Source organism: Strix aluco, chromosome 8 (assembly GCF_031877795.1).
Source record: "Strix aluco isolate bStrAlu1 chromosome 8, bStrAlu1.hap1, whole genome shotgun sequence".
In the NCBI taxonomy this organism is placed as follows: domain Eukaryota; kingdom Metazoa; phylum Chordata; class Aves; order Strigiformes; family Strigidae; genus Strix; species Strix aluco.
Genome location: NC_133938.1, coordinates 7,807,258 through 7,830,004, shown reverse-complemented (window position 1 = coordinate 7,830,004; position 22,747 = coordinate 7,807,258). Strand labels below are relative to the sequence as shown.

The following is a 22,747-nucleotide window of genomic DNA, read 5'->3' as shown; positions in this document are numbered from 1 at the left end:
CCAAAGTTTCCTGTTTCTAGAGTGAAATGTAGTATCTTGCTTCCTTTTCCCATCCCTTATGAGGAAAATGGCTCAGTAACCAAAGATAATAATTAAAAGTCTACAGAGCAGCCAAGGGCAGCTCCAGATCATATCTGCTAGCAGTCTACTTAAACACATAAAGCTTTAGGACACTAATTCACCCATAACATATTAGTAAATGAGAACATTCTCTTGAAAATTCACACATACACTGTTGCAACCGTAATTACTTCAAGGCAACTGAAACAAAGCTTAACAGTTGTTCCCCAAAACCAGGTTAAGTTAAACCAACATGCTCAGCCAAGCAAGTAAAGACTTTAGTACCATAATATCAGATTTAGGATCCATGTGTAACTCCCCTCTAGGCTATGAAGAGATTCAGCACATTTGGACACTCAAATCTGAGGTTTTTTGGTACTTCAGCTCTTCTCATTGCAAAGTCCCACCTATCTCAGGACCACCTCCACAGACTGCAACATCAGGTACATACATGCCCCTCTGTGGCATCCCCTATCATTCTAACCTTGCAACAACCCTACTGATGTAATGAGACTGTTCTTATTATGAGTCATCCATGGTTATTAAATTAACTTTTACTTCCTCCTGTTTTAGACAAACACTTAAAAAAACCCATCCAGGCATACTGACTGAGACACAAACTGAAAGGTCACCTACTGCAAACATCTAAATGAAGAGATAAGAATGCTTCTCTGTTTTTACATAACTTGGAAGATCATCTGGTAAAAATTAAGCAGATTCACCAGCTGTTCACTTAACAAAAACAAGCTAATACACTTACCAGTATCAGAAATTGAGAAAGGGTTTAGGCAAATATGCCAGACTAAAGTTTTGCCCAATGCACTTCCCACCCCCAACTATTTACAAGCTTCACCGTTCTACTATTTGAGCACCACCTTAAGCATAAGGAAGCATTAGTCCCTTTCTGCAGGAGGAATGGGGAGTAAAAAAAATTAAAAATTATATTTCTGAAGGTCACAGAAGACATTTCTACCTATTAGTTACCAACCAGACAAGAGTGAACTTTGCCCATGCTCTGAGATGACCGCAAGCCTTCTGAACAAAGCAAGCGGGGTACGAAGTCTAAACTGGTAGCATGAAGCTCTAACCACTTCTTAGCAGAACTAGCTAACTTGGCACCATGCTAACCACTTTCAAATGGTTTTCAGCAGACTTTGAACAGTTTCAAGACTCTAGAGCAAATTCTGCTTCCAGAATACCAAGGCACATCCCTAGGAAGTCCATGAACTGAGCCAAGACATGAACTCTAGCCTCTCAAGCCCCATGCTAACACTCTAGCGTTTAAGTCACATGCACTACATACAAAGAGCAGTGCTCAAACTGAATTAAAAACCAAAACAAAAGTCAGTACCCATTAATTAGTACTCTGGACTACTAAACCCATTTGTCTTTCCTGAGGTCTGAAGACAGCCTTTACCCAACAACTACAAAAAGCTTTAATTAGGATTGTCCCAAAGTTTCTGTGCTTGTTTAATTCTTTTATTAAAGGTAAAAACCTCAAGATTTCCTGAATCACAGTCATTTTGCTCTTACACAATCTTACACATTATCACATAAGAAGAAAATCTGGTGAAAAACAGATAAAAACTGCAGGGGTCAGACTTTTGCTTGCTGGATATTTGCAGTCATCTCCTTTCTCCTCATTGCCTCAAAAATGGTAGAACCTTAAAAATACTAACAAATAAATAAAAGCCACTTTCTAGATAAGCACACAAAGGAAGAGTACTAATCCATACAAAAAATATTTTACTCAACATTCCAGAAACACTCATATTTTTTTGGTAAAAAACAGGACCACAAGGAACGGACATATTCTTCAAAACCTGGGAATGGTGTCCAAAATAGGGAAACAGAAGAACACTCAAATCCCAGCAAAGCACGGGTCATACCATAACGCAGGCCAACAAGGACTGCAAAAAACCCCATTTCTCTAAAGACATAAAAATTACATAAGCTTTTAAAAGCATCAGGGTGAGGAAGCCTGCCAGCAAGTCAGTGGAACCAAAGGAAGAAGTATTCAAAGAAATTAAGGACATACTGGAAAAGCTAAATGAATTCTGTGAGCTCACATTCACTACAGAGGAACCTAGGGACCATCCTATAACAAAGATGCTCTTTACAGAGAACTCTTCCCTCATAAAGTGTCAGAGATATATAGAACAAACCACCAGGACCAGACGATAGTCCCCAACATTTCAAATGAACTTAAATATGAATTTTTCACAGCAGACTGCTCCTTAAATCAGCCTTAATTAAAGGTTAAAACAACCTCACATTCCCACAGTGCTGACAGCATTTTGGTGAATTTTATTGGGGTGCAAACCAGAAGGGGTTAAGATTTCTACAGTTCAGACAAACTTCTGTACCGTAAGAAATAGCAGAAATTCCAATAAAGCATATAGATTAGAATTAGTATATACATGAATATATATGACATACTGAGTAAAAGTGAACACAGCTTCTATAGAAGAAACTCATGTATCACAAAACTACTCAGATGTCTCTGAAGAGCTCAGTCAGTTGAAGGACGCAAGACTAACTCAAGCTGACACAGTTTATTTCCAAAGTCTTATAACAAACCCCATCAAGCTCTTAAAGCGCTGACTCCCAGAAAATAGGATGAGGCAAATCCATTCAAACTCTGTTTCTTTCGGCTCTTTCCTAAGGATCAGCCACTGCTGCAGATGAGACATTAGGCCAGATGGGTCTTCGATCTGAGCTGATATGGCACCTTTGATATTTGCTCACACAAACAACCTGACCTTTAAAAAAAAAAAAAAATAATAGAGGTGACTCAGTTTCAGAGTTCTTGTCTTTACAAATTGTTTCCTGCAATAGGCAAAATATGAAATCTGTATAAAATAACTCAAGGGCTAACGTACTCTGTTCTAGTTTCAAAACATCTCTTAAGAACTTCAGCTTTAATGAACTATCTTTTGAAAGCATAACTACTCCCGCAGAACAAAGACCTGCTCAACCAGTTAGACATAGAGGACCAGTAGATGACTACTTTGATAGACCAAACAACATGTAACGCATACATTAGGGCTTTAGTTTCCTCTTTGAGCAGTTTGTTTTCACAATCTCACATTATCTAGTCAACTCTAAAAAATGGTATTAATTAGTAGGTATCAACACAACCAGTAAGCATGTCATTTCCTTTCATCCAAATTATGAGGGATGAGTAAAATGTTACGTACTTCCCCAGGCTTTTTGTTCTAGTTCTTACAGTAGTTATAAGAAAGGACTCATCTAATGGCTGCCTCACAAATGCACAAACTTATCCTCTGACTAAAAAAAAAAAACATTAAGTCCTATCAAAGATATGCCATGTCGTTCCTTTAATAAGCTATTAACTCTTGCTTCTATTAGGGAAATGCATGAAAACTAGGCTTGCAGTGGTAACTGAATCATAAGAACTGCCTAAAGAGAGGTGAAAATTCTACCCTTCCAGACTTTCCAGGATCAGTGCAATATTGTCAAGATGGGAGACTCTCAGGACCCCTTAAAACATGTAGCAAATCACTCAAAGCCTCATCCTCTCCTCTTTCACACCTCCTTCCACCCAAAAATATGAACTCGGTAAGTGTGTTTACTGTAAATGATCCTTGCTTACCAAGAAGTATTAGCCACATTTTATTTTCAATGTGTCAAATAATTTTCACATTACCTTTCAATGAAAGCACATTCCTAGCCTCTGGGAGTATATATAAGTAATAATTTCAATATTATAATTAGTATTAGTTGTCATGGCATTTGAAAAAGGATCCTACAGCTACCACCTCTCAATCTGTTTCAGTGACCTACTAACCCAAATACCTAGATGAATGGGCTGAGGGAAATGGTGACATGATTGCTATGATGTGAAGAGTCTTTTCAAGGTAATTGAATGAAAAGAACAGCATAAATCTCTTTCTAAAGATGAATTGGGGCTCCACTGGTAAATTATTTAGGTTTTTACAGCAGGACTGTAATGCACACAAATCATAGTATCCTCTTTCTTCTCTATAAATGTCAGACAGTATTTCTAATTAACTATCTGTCCTTATATAGGAGAAATTAGCTGGCTTTTCCATGAACAGCTATCAGTGGAAATATCAAAGTTATCATGTTTCTAAATGGACATCACTCTTACTCCAATTTCTTATTTGTGACTCTGGAATCCACTTCACCTTCAGTTTAAAGGCCAGAAAGGTGACTAGTAAATCAAACTAGCTTTGCTCTGATGAATATGAGCTTCGGGATTACAGCTGAGTCTAAAAGCATCTAAAGAAATTAAACTGTTGATTCTTCAGAAACACAAAGAACAAATTAATAGAAGCAATAGTCTTGGTAGGAGACAACAACAATCAAAATAACAAAACTAACACACACTAAGCATGGAGCATGCTTTTATCATGTCTCTCGACCCTAAGGCCATTTACAGCAAACAAAAAACAACTGTGTTGCAAACCAAGAGGTCCAGCTACCAGTTCCAATGCTGTTACTGACTGTAACGCACAAAACTGAAACATGATAAAAAGCAACAAGAATTAAAAGGAATTCTAATCAAAATGTAAATTAAGAGGCCTCACAGGTATGAACTTCAGCATCCTACAGTGTCCTAAAGTCCTATTTCTTACACTAAAAAACAACCCTGTTAACTATTTCAAAATTTAGCTAAGGATATAGTAACCTATATCCACAAAAAAAGGTCAGGTGAAGCAGCGCTGAGCATCTTAGCACCTGACTATTAGAAACCTAGCAGAGTCCACTTCTACCTACAGATACCCAGTATGAGGGTATGAAGAAACAAACTTGTCTATCCCAAACTCTGATTTCTAATGTATAGAGTACTGGATTGCCTTACAACTACTATGGAGAGAGTTGCAGAACTCAGTCCAGCTGGTGTGCTCAGGGAGCACCCACTGCATTATATTCTACAGAGAGGCCACACAAAATAACAGTTTGGGATGAGCAAAACTGAAGTTTTAAGCTCAGACAGATCTGAACACATATAAAACTAGATATTTAGGTGCCTAGGGAGACTTTCTGCTGAAAATGTAGGCCTCCGAGAACTTTAAACGTAAGTTGGAGGACAGTTTCCAAAGATTTCAACTTTGACTGGAAATCTCTTCAGCACCTATCTTTTGTTGAGGATCTTACTCCAAGTCAGTTGTCAAACACTTCACAAAAAGTCTGCAAAGAAATCAAGAACAGTCCTTTCTGCTCCAATGCCTTAATGACAGAACACCACCTTTTCTTTCAGAAATCAATGTTAAGGGCATCAACTTTGCTATTTGTTCAGAACCCCTTAGTGGATGGTTTACCCTTATGGAGAATGGTTGAAACACTCTTTTCAGCCCCCAGCATAAGTCACAGTTCATGGCAAGAATCAAGGGTACTGACCCAAAGCTATTCCTGATCTGCCTACCTTTTTCACCCATCAAATTTTCATACTAGCAACAACTTAAAAGCAACAGAAAACCTGAGCCAGCATGCCAACACACAGAGAAGAAAGCAAAGCTCCCTTAGCACCCCCTCAAAAGAATGAATACACATGTAAGTTCTGCACATAGACTGTTAGACAGTGAAAACAATATGCATAACTGATATAATCTTGAATAGGGCTGATGCAGACAGATGTTTTTCATAATGACAAAAAAATTAATTAAAATATATCTTGTCAGTTATTTAACAGCACTGTGTTAACTTTCAAGTGAAAAAGATTCTCCAGTTTCTTTAATTTTAGCCATTCCAGAAGGCAATGAGTAATTTGAATTATGGTTAAATCTCAAAAAAATTAAAATAAATAATAAGCTGATGTATCAATGTCACAGTCAATTTCATAACTTAAAACATGATTATCTAGCATGCTTTCTCACCTTTCTGTAACTGATGGCAATGAGGTTCTTCCTTCCCAACTCCCCCTTGCTCCTCCCACAAACCTCTGTTTTTATGAAAAAGATTGACACAAAGGCGAAGTTTGAAAAAGAGACTTTATATACATGTGTGTGAATGATACCAAAGCAGTCTATTACCCAGATGAAAAAAAAAAAAAAATGCAAGAAGAAAAACCTCACATAACTGTTTCACAATGAACATAAAACTATTAGATATCTGTTGCTACAATGAAAGGCAAGGATTTTTGAGTTTTGCCTTTCCCCTCTGAAGCCTTCCTGCCCTGACCAAACCTTGAGCTACTTATGTAATTTGGTGAATGAAAAATGAGACTTCTATGAAAAACTTCCTTTTGAAGTTCCATGTGCCAGATATTATCATAATATATGGACACCCAGAAGCTGGCAACTCCCATAATACTCCAACCCTTAGGCCCACTCTACATTTGGAATCATTGTGAGGACAACCACATGGCATGAATAAAGTGGTCCTATAGGTGAACATGACTTATAATGACAAAAAGGTATTCTTACTAATTACAGTCTCCCATCCTAAATGAAGCTGTAAAAACAAAAGTAAAGGTGCTAGCATACAAAAATGCTGACGTTTGACACTTCTGCCAGTACTCAAGGATTGTTTTTCATTCCTGAACAGTTTAACTATGCCAATTTAACTAGCTCAGTGCAACTAAAGTTTGCAATTTAAAAAGATGAAAAAAAAAATCAAATATCTATTTTCTTTAGAATGAAAAGTGGACCCCAAACCTCATAGATTATGAATATATTTGTATTATGTGAGTACCTGGGTATCCCACTGGAGATACAAGAACATTTTGCAGTTAAACAAAACAAAGAACAGAGATGATAACAAAAATCAGTAGAAATTATATGCCCTTAATTCCCCCCCAGTACATGAGGTATGTTGCATCATCACTCTTTAACCAATTCACATATACTTACCTTTTTAAAGAATTTATGCTACAAACAAAAGTTGTTGGGTTTTTTCCTATGGAGTTTTTCCTACATGCCAATGACACTTTGTGGAGAAATTCTGAATTGCATTTACTAAAACAGCTAAAACCTGTTTGTGCGCTTAACTCCACTACTTTAGCTACTTCCACTGAAAACAATCAGACCACTCATGTATAAAGCTAAGCTTCTGCATAATCTTTCCTAAGTGAGGGCCTAAGAAGGAAAAGTTAGACAGGTTGCTTATACAGCCCACATGCATGAATACATACTTTGTACTCCTCAGGTAGCATACAGTAACCTCATTAGAAAAAGGAGAGGGAAAGAAAATTAGTTATAAACCACACAGAACAGGCTTAAATTGTTTTGAGACATTAAGAAAAAAATATTTGGTGGATCACTTACTGTGTTTTACTCTGTAGTTAAAATATTTTATAAAATTATTCAATGTTTGTATGTATACTTATGTATATATACAAAATATTTTTTTAAGTATTTCTCTTTAGCACTTCAGAATGCAGAAGTAACCTGCTACAACAATCAGAGCTAAAAGGAAAAAGCAATTGCAATACAAGATCCTGCTCTAGTTGAAATCAATGGCAGAATCCCTAACAGCTTTGAAAGATACAAAATAAGTCCATGAAAGCTCCACAAAAGCAAACATCGGCATAATCATGACTTCACTGAAATTTTCTTTATGGGAAGGGAAAACTCTTTCAAGTTTTAAAAGTTTAAAGACCACTGCTCTATCCCTCTTAAACATAACCTGAGAAAGGCAAGGGTGAAATGCTGAGGGAAGTTTCCCTCCCAATTTAATTCAGCAAAGATTAGCTAAACAAAACTACAAAGAATTGTTTTTAAGATTCCCAGTGTGTATGACATTCTTCAGCAAGATACCTCACACAAATAGAGAAGATGGCAGCAGAACTCTGAGAAACATTTATTCATTAAAAGGTACAGAAAATACAGAAGGGAAAATCATGCAGAATTACTTTGCACATGTCTTATTTTCCATTTTAAATTCTTAATGAGTCGTAAATTCCATCAAGTATTTAAAATACCCCAAATCCTTTACCGTTTTGTAACAGTCTAAAGATATGAGGCCTAATAATGATTGACATTGTCCTTTACTAATCTGAAGCTTTAACAGCATGACAATTGGCAGTTCAGTGTTTCAGAATGAGGCAGAAGCTCGAAATTATTTTTAAAAAAAAAAAAAAAAAAAAAGAGGATGAAACAGAAAAACAAAGTTGTCTGCTGAAATACAAGAGGAAAAGGTTTGGGTTCCTTTTAAATAAGAATTGTTATATGATAAAATATTTCCTGGGTCCTAGGTTCAAACACATTATGTCAGCCTTGGTCTACAACTGGTTTCTGTGACTCCACCACCCATCTGCAAGTTTGCAATAATACTTACTTGTTTTAATGGTACCAAACACTGCAGCTGCTCTTATACCTTTATTAATTGGTTTTGAAACCCAAGCACAAAAATACTGCTGAATGCAAAATAACATTGACACTAAAAATCTTGGAAAGCAGATACAGATTGAAAACTCTATTAAAAAAAAAAAATCTTACGTTCACCAGCCACTAACTTAATCATTATCTGGGATTCCTGAATGTAAGCCTGTTTCAGCTAATAATGTGGGATTCCATAAAAGTCTGTCTCCACTAATATGAGTGCAGAACTGGAGTGAGTTTCCTTTTACACACTGTGTTGTTACTGGAAGACCTCCTTTATGAAACCCCAGCCTTCAAACTGGGATGTCACTCCTTACACACACAAAAGTATCTCTGAGCACCAGAAAATAAAGGATTATTATAGAAACATTTGTTAAAAATTTTAATCAATACAGGTGTAACATAGGTACAGAAAGAGAAAAACACTTCCCTGTTATCATCTGGGAACTCCACGTGTTATGTCAGTGAGATATCAGATCTCTTTTGCAAAAGAGGAATTACATAATGTACACTACAGTCACCCTACCTGTAATTCCAAAGAAACACAGAGTAAATGGACTACTTTTTTTAAACTAAATGAAACAGTTTCACTGCTAATAGCTGAGAAACAGTCTTTTAAGAAGTTGAACATAAAGACAGCAGTTTTACAACTCAATCCAAGAATATCCAGGAGCCTATCCATGTTAAGAACAACCACTGCAAATGGAGAAAGCTTAAAAAAAAAAATCGATTGAAAAACAAGTATTAAAAAAATACATTCAAATATAATCTGATACCCTTCCAAGCTGCTTTTAGCTCTCCACACTATTCCAAATGCAGGCATCTTCCACTTGTTTGTTTACTTGTTCTTAGAAAAACAATATAAAAACAAGCACTATTAAGAAGCAATATACTAAACATATTAACCAGGCTTCTGAACACATCACTTTTATTTAGAGAAAGACTTTATTCTGGGAATACGATTTAAGAGTTTGAAGTTAAATTATAACCCTTTTGTAGGGAGGAGGAAAGGTAACAAACTTTTAGGGCATATTCCTCCCTTCTACACAAACATGCTGTTTGGAATGGGGTGGGAAGAGTTTTACCATCATTACAACAGTCATAGGCTGAGGCAACCATGAAGTTAGTGTTGATGTTATAATGGAAACACCTCTGTTCAGCGTTAATCTGTAGTACCAGTAAGTGATTCATTACAAACACCGTGACAAATCATGAGGAGCGATGAGTTTTGTATCCTCCCTGGCATTTGCCTCTTCCAAGTGAGCTGGCTCACAGCTGTCCCAGGGCCTGGGTGGTTGTAGAGGGTTGGAACAATCAAAGTGGATGAAAAAGCTTTTTTTTTATTATTAAAAAATGAAACTAAGTTAAAGAAGACATTTTGTTCACGCACCTTGAGAGAAGAGGGCATATGTTCCCCATTTCTGACAAAAAAAAAAAAAAAAAAGAAAGAAAGAGCGGAGGCTTTGGAGGGTGGGCTTCACACCCACCACCCTGGACCTTCCCACAAAGAACAAGCAGCACAGCAACGAGGAGAAAGAGAAAAGCAGCGAGAGGCCACGGTTGTGTGGCGGCGGCGGCTTGAAATTTACCTGGAAATCAGCCAATATCATTTCTCGGTCCATGTTGGACGCCATTGCAGCCAGCTGCGTCCCCGGCTCCGCTCTGACCCGCGCACCTGGAGCTGCTGCCGGCGAGGACGGGGCAGGGTGGGAGCTAGGAGCTCATCGAGGCGCCGGGCTCCTCGCAGGCTCCCGCGGCGCCCCCGGGGCTGCCCCGCCTGGCAGCTCCGCGGCGGCCGGGGCGCGGCGGCGGGCAGAGAAGGGGAGCGGGGGGAGGAGAGAGGCGGGCAGGGGGCTGGGAGCGGGCCGGGGCCGGGAGCGGGCAGCGCTGCCTCAGCTGCTGGCCCGGGGAGCAGGAGGAGGAGGAGGCAGCGCCGCTCCCTCCCTGCCTCCACAGCGCCTGTCGCACATTTTGCCTGTCATTGAGGTCGCAAAGAGGCGCTTTGCGGCCGGCACGTGACCACCCTCCTGTCAAGCGCTCAGCGAAGCCGGGGGAGGGGGTGGGGCCGCGCCTTTCCGGCAGCCGCCGTGACCGCCGCGCCCCCGCCCCGGCCCCGGCGGGAAAGGGGAGCGGGGGGAGAGGAACCCGCGCCGCTGCCCGGCCGAAGGTGCCGGGTCGCGGGGCCGCGGGCGGCCGGTCCGCGCGAGCGGCTGAGGGAGCCCGCGGCCCGCGCGTAGGCCTCTCCTGAGGGCACGGACCGCCTCAGCCTGCTGGGAGCCGCGGCGGCGGCCCCGGCCCGGCCTCAGAGCAGGGGAGCGGCTCCTCCGCGCGGGCGGGGCAGCTCCGGCCCCCAGCCCGGCTCGGCCGGGCGCAGCGTTGACCCGGGGGCTGACAGCCCCCCCTGCCCCATCCCCCCGCCCCGTCCCCCCGCCCCGTCCCCGGCAGGTGGCGGCTCCCCGGGGCCCGGCGGCGGCGAGGGGTGGCCCGGCTGGGCTCCGCCGCTGGCTGCGGCCTAACGGGTCGGCGGGGCCCTGACTGCAGCCAGCCCACGCCGGGCCCGCCACCCGGCGACGGGCGAGGGGAAACGGGCCGCTGCAGCCGCCGGGCGGAGGGCGGCTCCGCCTCCCCATGCGGGCGCGGGGCGTCCATCCGCGCCCCCCGGGGCAGAGGAGCGGACGGGATCGCGGTGGCATCAGGGAATACAGTGACTCGGTCCCCAGCGCCGTTCGCCTCTGCTCTGCCAACCAGTAACTTTGTGTTCTCTGAGTGACCCGAACCTCCCCGGGGCGGGAGGGGTCGGTAAAACGGTGATTTTCCCCGTCTTCGTACTTCTCTCCAAAGGAGGAAAAGCATTTTCCACAGGTTTCTGAGCCAACAGACCGTGATCTGCACAGCGGCCCTCACTTGAGCACTGTAAGATGCAATTGCATTATGTACCACAGAGAAATATTTTTTTAAAGTAACGCAAATCTGGCTGTAATTTATGCTTTTTAAGTCTGCCTCCTACAACCTGATGCTGTTCACCTACCCCCTTAGCACTGGCATTAAACACAAACACGCATTCGGACACCAGTTTGCTAATTAGTCCAGCATGTTTTGCTCTGCTCTTTGTAGGGGTGTCGCAGCTACCTAAGGTCACGGATACACCAAGCACGTTTCCTATTAGCTAATAAAGCTGCGTGATGACACCATTGAATCGAGTTGTTCTGCCGTTTTTAGGAAACACAGTTCTTTATTGTTTTTCTTTTCTGTCCGTGAGGTTTTTCCACGAGTTTTTCCGAGCTGCGAGCTCCCTGCTGCCTGCCGCAGCAGCCGGGCTGGCACCGGGGGGGAGCTGCAGGGGGGCCCGGCGCGACCACCCACCGCGGCGGGGTCCGGCGGCGGGGAGAGACAAGCGAGCAAATGCTGCGGGCGGGTAGGGGCGGAGGAAAAGTTAAACTGTACCTTCAGGAGAGTCCGTGTTCCCCAGAAAACTACTCCTGGGAGTTTGTTTAAAGCCTGTTTGCGGCCGCTGCTGGGGAGCGAGGGCTTCAGGGCGGCCGGGGCGGGTGTCTGGCGGCGGCCGAGTCGTTCAGGGTCTCCGGGCGCGTTGAGGCCGCTTACGATGCAAAGCCAGAACGTCAGAGAAGTTGGATTTTGCATTTTATCGTGTTCCTGCTCTAGTTTATGTTGGCAGGGTTTGCCAAGAGGTTTTTATTGCCCGCTGACGTTAGCTTAACAATTCGAGCTCCCCACCACCGACCGGAGGGGTGATAAAGTAATTGCCCTCACACCTGCCTTTTTTTTTTTTTTTTTTCCCCCAGTTTGATGTTACAGACAGTTCTGTACTAGGTACGAGGTGTGGTGCGATGCCAGGGACAGCCTAGGCTAAATTACGAACAAATCCACCCACACATTACTAGAGAGTAACTATCATAAAGGCTGAAAAGCGAGTTTTAGCAATTGGATTAAAACCAATTCATTCCTGGCACGAATTGAAGCTATAGGTATGTTGTCAAGATGAGTTACACGGCGTTCACGTCTAGTACAGTCATATTTTAAATAATGATATCTATATTAGATCAAAACAGGAAGGATTTGATCCAGAACGTGAAGAAAAGGTGAAAAGCTGCACGTGCCCCACATTGCAGGAAGTTCACGTTCGTGTCACAGCGAAAGTTTCTATTCTCCTTCTCACAACCCCTCACTCCGGGCCACTCGAGGTGGGTTTTTTTTTTCCTCCAACGAGTGTCAGACAAATTAGAGAGCCGGTGGGACAGTCACTTATTTTACTCCTTGCAATGCCCAGCGACAATATCCAGAAGACGTTTTTTCTGCTGATTTTGGAGCCGATTGAGGCAACTCTTTCTGTTTTAGAGGAGTACCTTTATCATTCTTGAGAGGAAATGATCGGGATTAACGAGCTGCTTTCTGCAAAGGTTTCTGACAGACCCACACGGTGAAGGAGGTCTGACAGCATTTTCTGGCAGGGCATCTTTACTTGCAGAAGGCCTGCAGCACCCCAGCTACACTTTACTTAATTTATTCTTGTTATGTGGCATGATTAACAGAAGATGGGGGCTTTGTTCTGAACTGTACAACAAACAAAAATAATGGGGGACTGTAGTAAGACTTGTAGGTCTAGTTCTGCATTAAGTTAGCAGCAGGTAACATCTAAGGATTTGAGGCGCCGATGAGTCACAAAAGGCATTTATAAGCCGTCTGACTGAATATTCGAAGTTTTGCATATAAATTCCTTCCTTGTGCAGAAAAGCAACCATATTTGAATACATGGATGCTATTTATACACATATATTTCTACAGTTAAATTAGAAAAGTTATCATTTATATTTTTGTTTACAAACTGTTAGCACTATCACTTCTGGCCGAGAATTATCATAATAAGGCCCTTAAAAATGCGCTTTTTTTCCCCTCCTTTAGTGGGAGCGTGAGTGGGGGTCAGCTGATAATTTGAGCATAGCTGCTTTCCCCGCTCCGCGTGTAGGCGGGGCATTACTTGTCACCTTTGCCTTCTCACAAACAAGCGGGGGTGGGGGAATCAGCACAGGAAAATGTAATCGCGAAAGCAAGAAGCAACCGAAGTTGGAAGGAGGCGCCGAAGTCATACAGACTCCCTCCAGCTGCCCGGGCCGCAGGTTCATTCCCTGTAAAACTGGTTCTGTCCCTGGCGGCTGCAAGTCAGGCCCCGGCCACCCCCTGCCCCTGCCCGGCTGCCGGCGGCGGGTCCCCCCCGCAGGGCAGCGCCGGAGGAGCCGCCGCCCCCGGCCACACCGGTCCCCGGGCGAACGCACCTCCCCGGGCTGCATCACGCGTGTTTACATTCAAATTCCCTTTCCCGTCGCGTCCACGCAGAAAACAGGCGAGCGGGTTGTCCCTGCGGCCGATGGGTCACGCACACGCGTGGCAGGCAGCCGTGGCACTGCAGCTTACCTCCCGCGGGCCTCGCTGCGGCAGAACCCCGCCGTCCCGGGGTCCCCGAAACCCAAAGCACTCCGTTTAAGACAATAAATGCTGTTAGGCGGAACGGCGGTGAAATCTCCGCACCGCACCATCGTCACTCCTTCGCCCTCGGAAGGAAAAGCCAAGCCCTCGCGTCTTCTCGGTGGCTGGGTGCCTTTCTCCCTCAAAATGGCACTTTCAGATCAATCAAGGACACCAGAAACGCGGAAAGTGCTGCCGTGGACGGTCGCCTTCCACCGTTAAGACAACTTGACATTGACCCTTCATCCTTGACCTTGTCCTTAGGGAGAGGAGCCCGCGGCGCTGCCGGGCTGGACCCCGGGGTCGCTGCCCCGCGGGGAGTCGAGCGAGGGCGGCGGGGCCGGGGCCGGGGCCGGGGCCGGTGACCGGGGCCGGGCCCGGGCCCGCTCCCCCCGCGGGCAGGTGGAGACAGCCCGGGGGGAAGCGCCGGACAGAGCCGCGGCGGGAGGCCGCCCTCCCGCCCACCGAGCTCCCCCGGTCCTCCCGCAAGGAGCGCGGCGGATCCCGGTGCTAAAAAAAAAAATCTCCGTTTTCTTTCTTTTTTTTTTTTTTTTTTTTTCCCCTAGGCCTCAGCAGCGCTCCTCCTAAAAGCACCCTGGTTGTTATGGCTGTGGCGGGGCAGCGCCGTGCCCGGGCTGCACGGCAAAGGGAACGACACAAGGCGCTGCGCTGGGGCGCCGGGGCCGGGGCCGGGGCCGGGGCCGGGGCCGGGGCCGGGGCCGGGGCCGGGGCCGGGGCCGGGGCGAGGGGCGGGTGCGCGCCGCTGCAGGCCTTCCTGCCCGGCCGCGCCGCAACTCCGCCGCGCCTCCTTAAATCTCTGCCGTTAAAATGTGGGCGGGTGTTTCAACTCAAAAAGCGCTCAAATTTTTTTTCTTTTCAAAAAAAGCTGATGAGGTTAAAAAAAAAAGGGGGAAAGAAAAAAAAAAAAGAGAAACCGGCTTCGTGTCCGTAGGAAACAGAAGTAGCGATTGTTTGTGCTTAAAAAAGGGGGAGCGCAAAGTCGCGGGCGGAGGCAGCGACCGCGGACCGGCAAGTGCAGCTTTATTTCGCGAAGTTGAAAGCGGAGGCGAGCGCCCGCTGTCACTGAGCGCCGGGAGGCTGCCGAGCACCGCTGGGCCGGGGCAGCGGCGGCCACCAGCGCAGCCCCTGCTCCCGCCCGCAGCTCGCCCGCCGCTCCCCGGCCGGGGTGAGAGGCGCGGCTGTCGCCGGGGAGCGCCCGGCGGAGCGCGGCCAGCGACGGCGGGGCCCCGGCGGGCGGCGGAGACGGACCCGCTCCGCGGCTCCTCCGCGCCCTGAGCGCGGGCGGCGGTACGCGGCAGCCGTCGTCTCTCCCCCCCCCCCCCCGCCCTCCGCCGCTCCCCACGCCCCCCCCCGCGCCGCTACCGCCGGGCCCGCGGACCCGCCGCCCTCCTGGATGCTCCGGAGCCGCCGCCGCCGGGGGCGGCCGCCGGGCGGGATCGCGCCCGCCCGCTGCGCGGAGGCTGCGCGGGGCCGCGGGAGTGAGGCTGCTGCGCGGAGCCAGAGCACCAAGGGAGCGAGCCCAGCGGCCGGGCAGCCGCTGCCGCCGCGCCCGGCCCTCCGCGGGCGCGGCTCGTCCTTCTCTTCCCTGCTCGGCCCGGACTAGAGGCGGCGGTGTGGGATGAAAGGGGGGATCCCGAGCGGGACTTGGATGCACACTGCTACGGAAGAACTTTTCCTCGGAGCTGTTGCTGCTAAGTCTCAGATCCCGACTGTGAACAGGGTGGGTTGTCTTCTTCTTCAAAGATCTCAGGTCTGAGTGAGTCTCCGGTGTACGTGTATATATGTTACCTATAACATATATAATATATTGCATAGCTATTAATCTATTACCCCTCGAAAGTGGCCAAAGTCTTTAATAGGAGTTACTCTATATGTGGAAGCAAAGAAATCTTCTTTCAAGTGGAGCTGCAGTTTTGCTGAATAATCACGTGTGAGTTAGGGGCGGGCTCTTGGCAAGGAGGTTTTTTACGAGTATTTACTACAAGGTCTACTCCAGAAGATTAACCATCCCAATCCTTCTGTCAGTCTCCGATGCCATGCCTGGTTAAAAAAAAAAAAAAAAATCTCATCTTTTTTCCGATCGTCAGTCACCCTAAAGAATGGCCGAGCCTTCTGGGAACGAGCTGGCGTCCGCGGCTGCCAAGGGGGACCTAGTGCAACTTACTAATTTGTTGCAAAAGAATGTAAACGTCAATGCACAAAATGGATTTGGGAGGACTGCGCTGCAGGTTGGTATCCAGAGAGGGAGAAAATATTTCATCACTGGTACCTACGTGACCCGGGTTTCCAAAAAAGACAACGTTTTAAACAGGCTGGTGGATGAAATTCGAGTGGTTTTTCAAACTCGTTGGATGCCATATTTTATAAGTTTAGTGGCTCCAACTCCCTAAAATGACGTACTTGAAATAAAAGTGGTCAAAACCATTATTTCAATCGGGGATCACCCTCAACGTCAAACGGGCTACGAGTTTGCTAATATTTTGTAACTTCGTGGGGAGGAGGCAAGGAATGAAAGAGCTGAGATGAAAAGAAATCAGCTTAGGTGAGCAGGATTTCATAGCAGGTCTGTAAACACAAATGTGCTGTTCTCTGAAGCTTAGGATTTATCCTTTTTTTCTCCTTTTTTTTCCCCTGCAATATGCTTTTAAAGCGGGACTCGTCTCGGTTCTGGGGTCTGCTGTAGATGGTACTTTTCCTTTATACTCTGTTTGGGAGGAATGACCTTTCTCATTGGGAAGCATGCTGCTCACAACCGAGCACCTTCGATGCACATTAAGAGTTAGTCCTTCGAGTTAGGGTTCCAGCTGAATCACTTGCTTTTTCATTCATAATTAAGGCTCAAAATTTTGCTTTTTTAGATCGGCTATCAGAGCACTGGTTCCAGCTATTTCCTTTCTGATCGTATAGGGTGCTATGTCCTAATTTTTTAAGTGTGTGGCTGTGCAGGCAGGAGTTGGAACTCGTCCAACTGCTAACTATTGGAGATGATGAAAGATTTTGCTTTTAATAATATCAGATAATGATGGTGAAAAGGCTAGAATACCTATCAAATAGTGAAAGAAGTGATTTATAAATCCAGAGAAAAAAATGTGTGGTTATCTGTACTTAAGGTGTAAGTAATGAAATGTGGAAGTGGAGCTATAGGTCTTTTTAATTTCACACACTAGAAAAATCGTTTGTTAACTTCTCCCCCCCGCCCCCCCCCCCCCCCCCCCCCACGCAACAGTGATAATAATTTCTAAAATTGGGGTTTTAAACAGCATAGAGCTTGCGAATGTACCCAAGATGTTTACAGCTTTTTGGCTTAACTTCAAAATGTTAGAGCTGGAAAATAAGCACCTCTTGCTAAAAAAGCAGGAATGACCCTTTTTTTGACAATTTCGCTGAAGCTGGAGATCTCTGAGCTCCTCTCTGTCCTGTTAGCACCTAAATAGGGCATCGCATGGCAGTGCAGGCACTTGCAGCAACTTTTAAGAGAGTGAAAGGATTTAAATTAAAAACTTACACAAAGTAACTTCTTTAAGAAAGCAGGAAACATTTAGCTAGCTGGTTTATCCTTGGGACGAGGGCTGGAAACCGTTTTGTCCTACAGTAATGTTTGTTGTTTGTTTTTGTTGGTTTGGTTTTTTTTTTTTTAAAGCAGCTAACTGTCCGTATCCTGAATTAAGGCATATTTTACACAATGACATAGCACCGAGCTATATTAAACACGCATCCGTGTCCTAACAATACTTGTTATCGCTGCCTAATCATAACCGAGTTAATGAACCACAACAAAAATCAAAACAGGAGAATCTGTCGACTTATTTTCAATATGTATCATCCCGAAATGTGCTGTGGGTGCGTGACCACGCTCGAAAGAGCTCTCTGTCAGTGCACTCTCCACAACCGAGATAATCTCTCCATAATCTCTCTCTCAATTAAAATGGAGAGAATGCTCCTATATTAATACCAATGAATTTATATTTTTCCTCTGCATTTATGTTTAATTAAACAACTGCTCAGCTTGTCTTGCTCTGTACTTTTTATTTCTGATGAAGTGTACCTATGCAGGCCTCAAGTACATGTCCTGCCCTTTTGCTCTTCGTCAGACTTATTCAATTAATGCTTTCTCCTTCTTTGCCTCTCTCCCCCCAAGTGAAACTTTGCAAAATAAAGGGCATTTGCTCTACAGTTGTAGCCCACGTCCCAACAGCATCACCTTTTATATTTTTCTCCCCCCTGCATCTTTAACTGAAGCTTTCAGTCCCCTAGCCTGAACACAGAAAACTCCCACTTAAACCAAATACATGATTTGAATTCACAAATAATACAGCCTGGGCTCTCAAAAAGAGATCAAAATGTCCAGATTTCACTAAAGAAAGAGAGATCACAATGCTCTTGTTTTCTTTTGCATCGCTTCCATCTCTAGTCAGAAGTGAAAGAAATGGCACATGCGGAGCTGGAAGCCTTGGGGCACAGAGAAATCTCTTTCCCTGAATCCCAGCCTGTCTTATCTGCACTTTTGCTCTTGTCTGTAGATATAATACACTGGGCTGCTTTACAGTCCAAACGCTGCAGTAATTATATTTATTATAGTTTGTTTTTCTTAAAAAGCCTAATATATATTTTACACCAGAAGAGTTTTTCAGCAAATCCCTTGTAGAAATTGTACATTATGCTAAATCTAATGCATTGTAATGCTCCTTTATGCAGATAAATTTTTTTATCAAGATTTTCAAATCAATGTGTGGATGTTTCTAAGGAAAAAAAAAGGTTGTTTTTTTTTTCGAATTTGACACTTACAATGAGACTAGTTACAAGGACAGGAAAATACTGCCTATAGGCTGGAGATTACACATTACCATGCTAATTTTTTGAAAGTCTTTGTGCAAACAAAAAATGAGGAATTTAGGGGAAATCGGTGCAAGCTCTAAAGTCCCAAATAAGAGACATTTGCGTTCTAATTATGACAGTTTTATGACACAATCGAGAAAACTCAAAGAAACTTTTTTTTTCCCAGAGAAACAGTCAGAAAATCCAATTATTGTTGTTGATTTTTTTTTAAAAAAGGGGGATGTTATTAACAACAGATTATAGCCACAGTTTACTTATAGTGAAATTATGAAAGTATGATATAATATACTGGTTTTAGAAGAAAACTTCTGGAACTTTGAAACATTCCTTTTAACTTCTCCTTTTTGGGTGACATAATGAAATACAAATATTAGGGAGAAAAAATTCTTCTAGCATTTATTTTTCTTAGCAGACAGAGCTATGGTACAGTCCAAATATTTGTTTTATGATAATGCACAGACAATGTAAACACCTGAAAGCTTATAAAAACACATTCTACATTTGCTGTTGCTGAGGTAAAATATCTGTTCCTCAGAGACCCTATATTTGATGTTTAAAGAGATTAAACAGTAATGCAAAGGTGTCTCAATACTTAGGCAAATAAAACCGAATCATACTTAATTTTCGTATGTTAAGAAACTGAGATAACTCAGGCTAAAAAAAAAAAAAAAAAAAAGTTGTTGTATCCCCATTCTAAACCACCTATTTCAGACATAAATCTCTCTGAGACACAAAGCTATTACCACCGAAATGATAATAGCTTTCACAATTTCACCGAGTTTAGTAAAAAATACATTTAAAAAAAATAGATGTTCTGGTGTATCACTGGTTTTGCAGGGGGGCTCTTCTCTCTGTTTCAAGTGAGGATTGAGCCGTGACAAAACCCAGAGATAAGAACTGAGGATCTAAGCCTAGTGCTGGAGCAAACACCCCCGCGGTATTCAACTCTTCTTTTTCTTTCTTAGGTAATGAAACTTGGGAACCCCGAAATTGCCAGGAGGTTGCTCATTAGCGGTGCAAACCCCAACCTGAAAGACAGTACTGGCTTCGCTGTAATTCATGATGTAGCCAGAGAGGGTTTTCTGGACACTTTGCAGACTCTGCTGGAGTTTAAAGCTGATGTTAACATTGAGGATAACGAGGGCAACCTGCCCTTGCACTTGGCCGCCCGGGAGGGGCATGTGCGGGTGGTGGAGCTGCTGCTGGAGCGCGCGGAGTGCAAGGTGGGCCACCAGAACAAGCGGGGGGCCACCGCCTACGACCTGGCCAAGCTCTACAAGAGATCCGCCGTGGTGAAGCTCTTGGAGGACAGCAGCTTCTTCCCTGCAGCCATGAATTAAATCCAATGCGGACGCGCTCTCCTTTGGACACTAAGGCTTTCAGCCGTCTTTTTTTTTTTTTTTTTTCTCCTCCTTTTTAATAACATTTGTTGCTACCTTACTTCTATTATTTTTCTTGAATAGCTGATAGCATAAGTCTCAAGAAATTCTAGAGGTGGGTTTTTAGATAATGGAAATATCCACGCTCCCAGCAATTTCTTACACCTGCCATTTACAAAGCACTCATAGACTCAGCCGTGTATATGTTGGTCGCTCATAATTAGCTTTCCAGTACCGAGTTTTGCAATTTATTTTAGGTCATTCGTATTAAGTCACTCATACAAGAGCTACATATTCACATGCTTAACTTTGCTGGACTTTTAAGAAAAGGAAATAGCTTGCTGTGATTTCTCCCACCTCTCAACGCATCCCGCCCCCCCCCCCCCCCCCCCCCCCCCGTCAGGCTTTTTGAAGTCCTGTTTTGGGTTAAAATAGTCTTTTAAGGGGTAACCTGCAACTCCTCGCTCAGGCAGAGCTTGGAGTCAAAGGCTGCTTGGCCTGAGGACAGCGGATGGCGCTTAGAGGCTTTGGGAAATAGCTGCATTTTGACATTAACAAGAGCTTGTAGAAGTAGGTCACTTACTTTCTAAATGTAGATGACACTTTTCCCCTTTGTGTATTTAAACTTTCACCAAGCTGGTTTTGTATTTAGTTACCAGAAACAGTGTAAGTGGTGTTTTTTTGATTGCCAGAGGTTTTAAACAGCTCAGCTCAGTAGTTCGTGTTTACTGAGCACTGAACAAGACGGTTTTTCTAGTTTCAAAACAAGCAGCAGAGAACCATTGTCATAGGCAAGAGGACACGAAGGCTGCAATACAAGTTTTCTGGTCGCTTTGTAAGCTGAGTGCAGTTTAGATGCTCTTTAAGAAATATTTGCTTTCCACCATCTATTCTGTTTTGCCTGGAAAGAAACTATTTTAATGATAGATGCATCTCACAAAACAGGAATATTTGAATACGGTGACATGTAGGAATGATATTCGGGAAGTTATGTTATCGCTTGTACATAAAAAGCATTTAACCATTGAAAATTTTCCATTGCACTACAACTGAGAGTATTCCTAGTATTCAGCAGACTCAAACTCATTTACCTCTCCAGCTACAACAGGAGCTAACGACGCTCAACACCGTATCAGAAAGAGCTTAGTGTGAAACTTTTAACATTTGCACAAGATCTAGTTGTTGGACAGATGGACAGTTTAAATTGCTTTATTTTGAAGAGTCTAAATTTTAATTGCGCAAAATAGCATGTTTTAAATAAATACAAAATGAATAGTACTTAAAATAGCACTTAAAAGAGGAGGGGGTGTACATTAGTTTAGATTTTAACTCTTAAAAAAAATATTTTAGCCCCACAAAATCAGTTACTACCGTTTCGAAGTAAAAAGTAATCTGCTGAACCTGTCTGTCGCGTTTACTATACGCTCTGTCACACTGCTGTGTTTTCTGATTAAAAACCTCTGTGAAATATGAAGTTTTGCACGCTTTTGTCATCATTTTTTGTTCACGAGGGATTTAGAGATAATTAATCCAAGCAGTACGACACATAGGATGCATGATTGGGGAAATAACCCACAAAATACCCAGTATAAAGAGCACTCAAACCATCTGAAATATTAAAACCGAGCAACATAACCCGCAGGTCCCCGAGGTGAAGTGACCCAAAGCACTCTCTGTTGCTATCCATCTTCCTTTCCTCATGTCCTGGAGGATGCTCCTTCTCCCCAGCTAAGTGCCCTGCACTCCTCTTCCAAAGCAGGAATCCCCGCTATCACCAGGATTTCTCCCATTCGCTGCTACAGCAGAGGTGAACACTGAAAGGTAATGTTCATCTTTCTCACTTATTTTTCACCTGTGCTACTAAAAAAAAACCTCACCCCAGACCCGTTTTGAGCCTCATCAGCATCTGATTTACGCTAAGCCGAAGTTGAAGTAGTGGCTCAATAAAACAACTGCTTTTCTGAGAAAAAATGCCCCGCCTAGTCAGAAATAGCGGCTTTTATTGCATGCCAGAAGTCCACGTTTAAAGCCAGGACGTGTTGCACCACGGTCATGCCTATAGCGTTAGCGGGTGAGTCACAGGCGATATGAACTCTGGTTTAAAGGTACATTTTATTTGCTTTTACTGCTGCATTTTCTCTGTAAGCCACTCCATTTATCGGACACAATATTATAAATTGAAATTCCTAGGTAGATGCTCTGAACGCGAAAATTACTCTTTGTTGCCCCGGGAAGTTAACAGTTACTACAAAAAACCGCTGGGAAACCAAAAAGATAAATGAGCTGGTGTAGATTCCGTGCACCTCACGGGGTCTGCAGGTGATAAAACGTGCCTAGCTGCAGGGGTGTGCTGGGGGGGGTCGGCTTTCCTGCAGTTTTTACATTCACTGAGCAAGGAGAAAATAATATAAAGCAGTTCTTATTAATAGGGATTTTTAATACCGAAAAAGGATTCTAATATGTGGTTTCAGAAATGCCTTCTGTGATATTTTCCCTAGTAGCCTGGCAACATCAGAAAGTCCAGTTTTACCAATTCGCATATTTGTGAATAATATTTACCCGGAGATGCAAAACTGCAGCGTGTGAGACGGAACGAAATATTTTTGGGAGCTTTTACTGAGACATAAACCAACTGAAAAGTAAGTCTCCCATGCAGGAGCA

At 44.1% G+C, this 22,747-nt stretch overlaps 2 protein-coding genes and 1 long non-coding RNA gene across 6 annotated transcripts in view; 1 reads left to right on the top strand and 2 right to left on the bottom strand.

Moving 5' to 3' along the window:
• FAF1 (Fas associated factor 1) overlaps positions 1 to 10,331 on the bottom strand; it is a 172,740-nt gene extending 162,409 nt beyond the window's left edge. Inside the window, exon 1 of the mRNA XM_074832074.1 lies at positions 9,959 to 10,331. Coding sequence (XP_074688175.1) covers positions 9,959 to 10,003 — 45 coding nt within the window. The 5' untranslated portion in view covers positions 10,004 to 10,331. The remainder of the gene's footprint in view (positions 1 to 9,958) is intronic.
• Positions 10,332 to 11,444: 1,113 nt separating this feature from the next.
• On the bottom strand, positions 11,445 to 14,582 carry LOC141926402 (uncharacterized). The gene is made up of 2 exons (XR_012624117.1): positions 13,800 to 14,582; positions 11,445 to 11,967 (listed from the first exon to the last, which is right to left on the bottom strand). It is a non-coding gene; the product is annotated as an uncharacterized LOC141926402 (long non-coding RNA).
• A 124-nt stretch (positions 14,583 to 14,706) lies between these two features.
• Positions 14,707 to 21,560, top strand: CDKN2C (cyclin dependent kinase inhibitor 2C). 4 transcript variants are annotated; one of them, XM_074832071.1, is made up of 3 exons: positions 14,711 to 15,591; positions 15,959 to 16,099; positions 19,673 to 21,560. In XM_074832071.1, the coding sequence occupies exons 2-3, from the start codon at positions 15,971 to 15,973 to the stop codon at positions 20,045 to 20,047; spliced, it is 504 nt and encodes a 167-aa protein (XP_074688172.1). In that variant the 5' UTR covers positions 14,711 to 15,591; positions 15,959 to 15,970; the 3' UTR covers positions 20,048 to 21,560. The 4 variants fall into 4 exon arrangements, with proteins under 4 accessions (XP_074688170.1, XP_074688172.1, XP_074688173.1 ...); XM_074832069.1 differs by lacking the exon at positions 15,959 to 16,099 and having other exon boundaries at positions 14,707 to 15,621; XM_074832072.1 differs by lacking the exon at positions 15,959 to 16,099 and having other exon boundaries at positions 14,713 to 15,591.
• Positions 21,561 to 22,747: the final 1,187 nt, after the last annotated feature.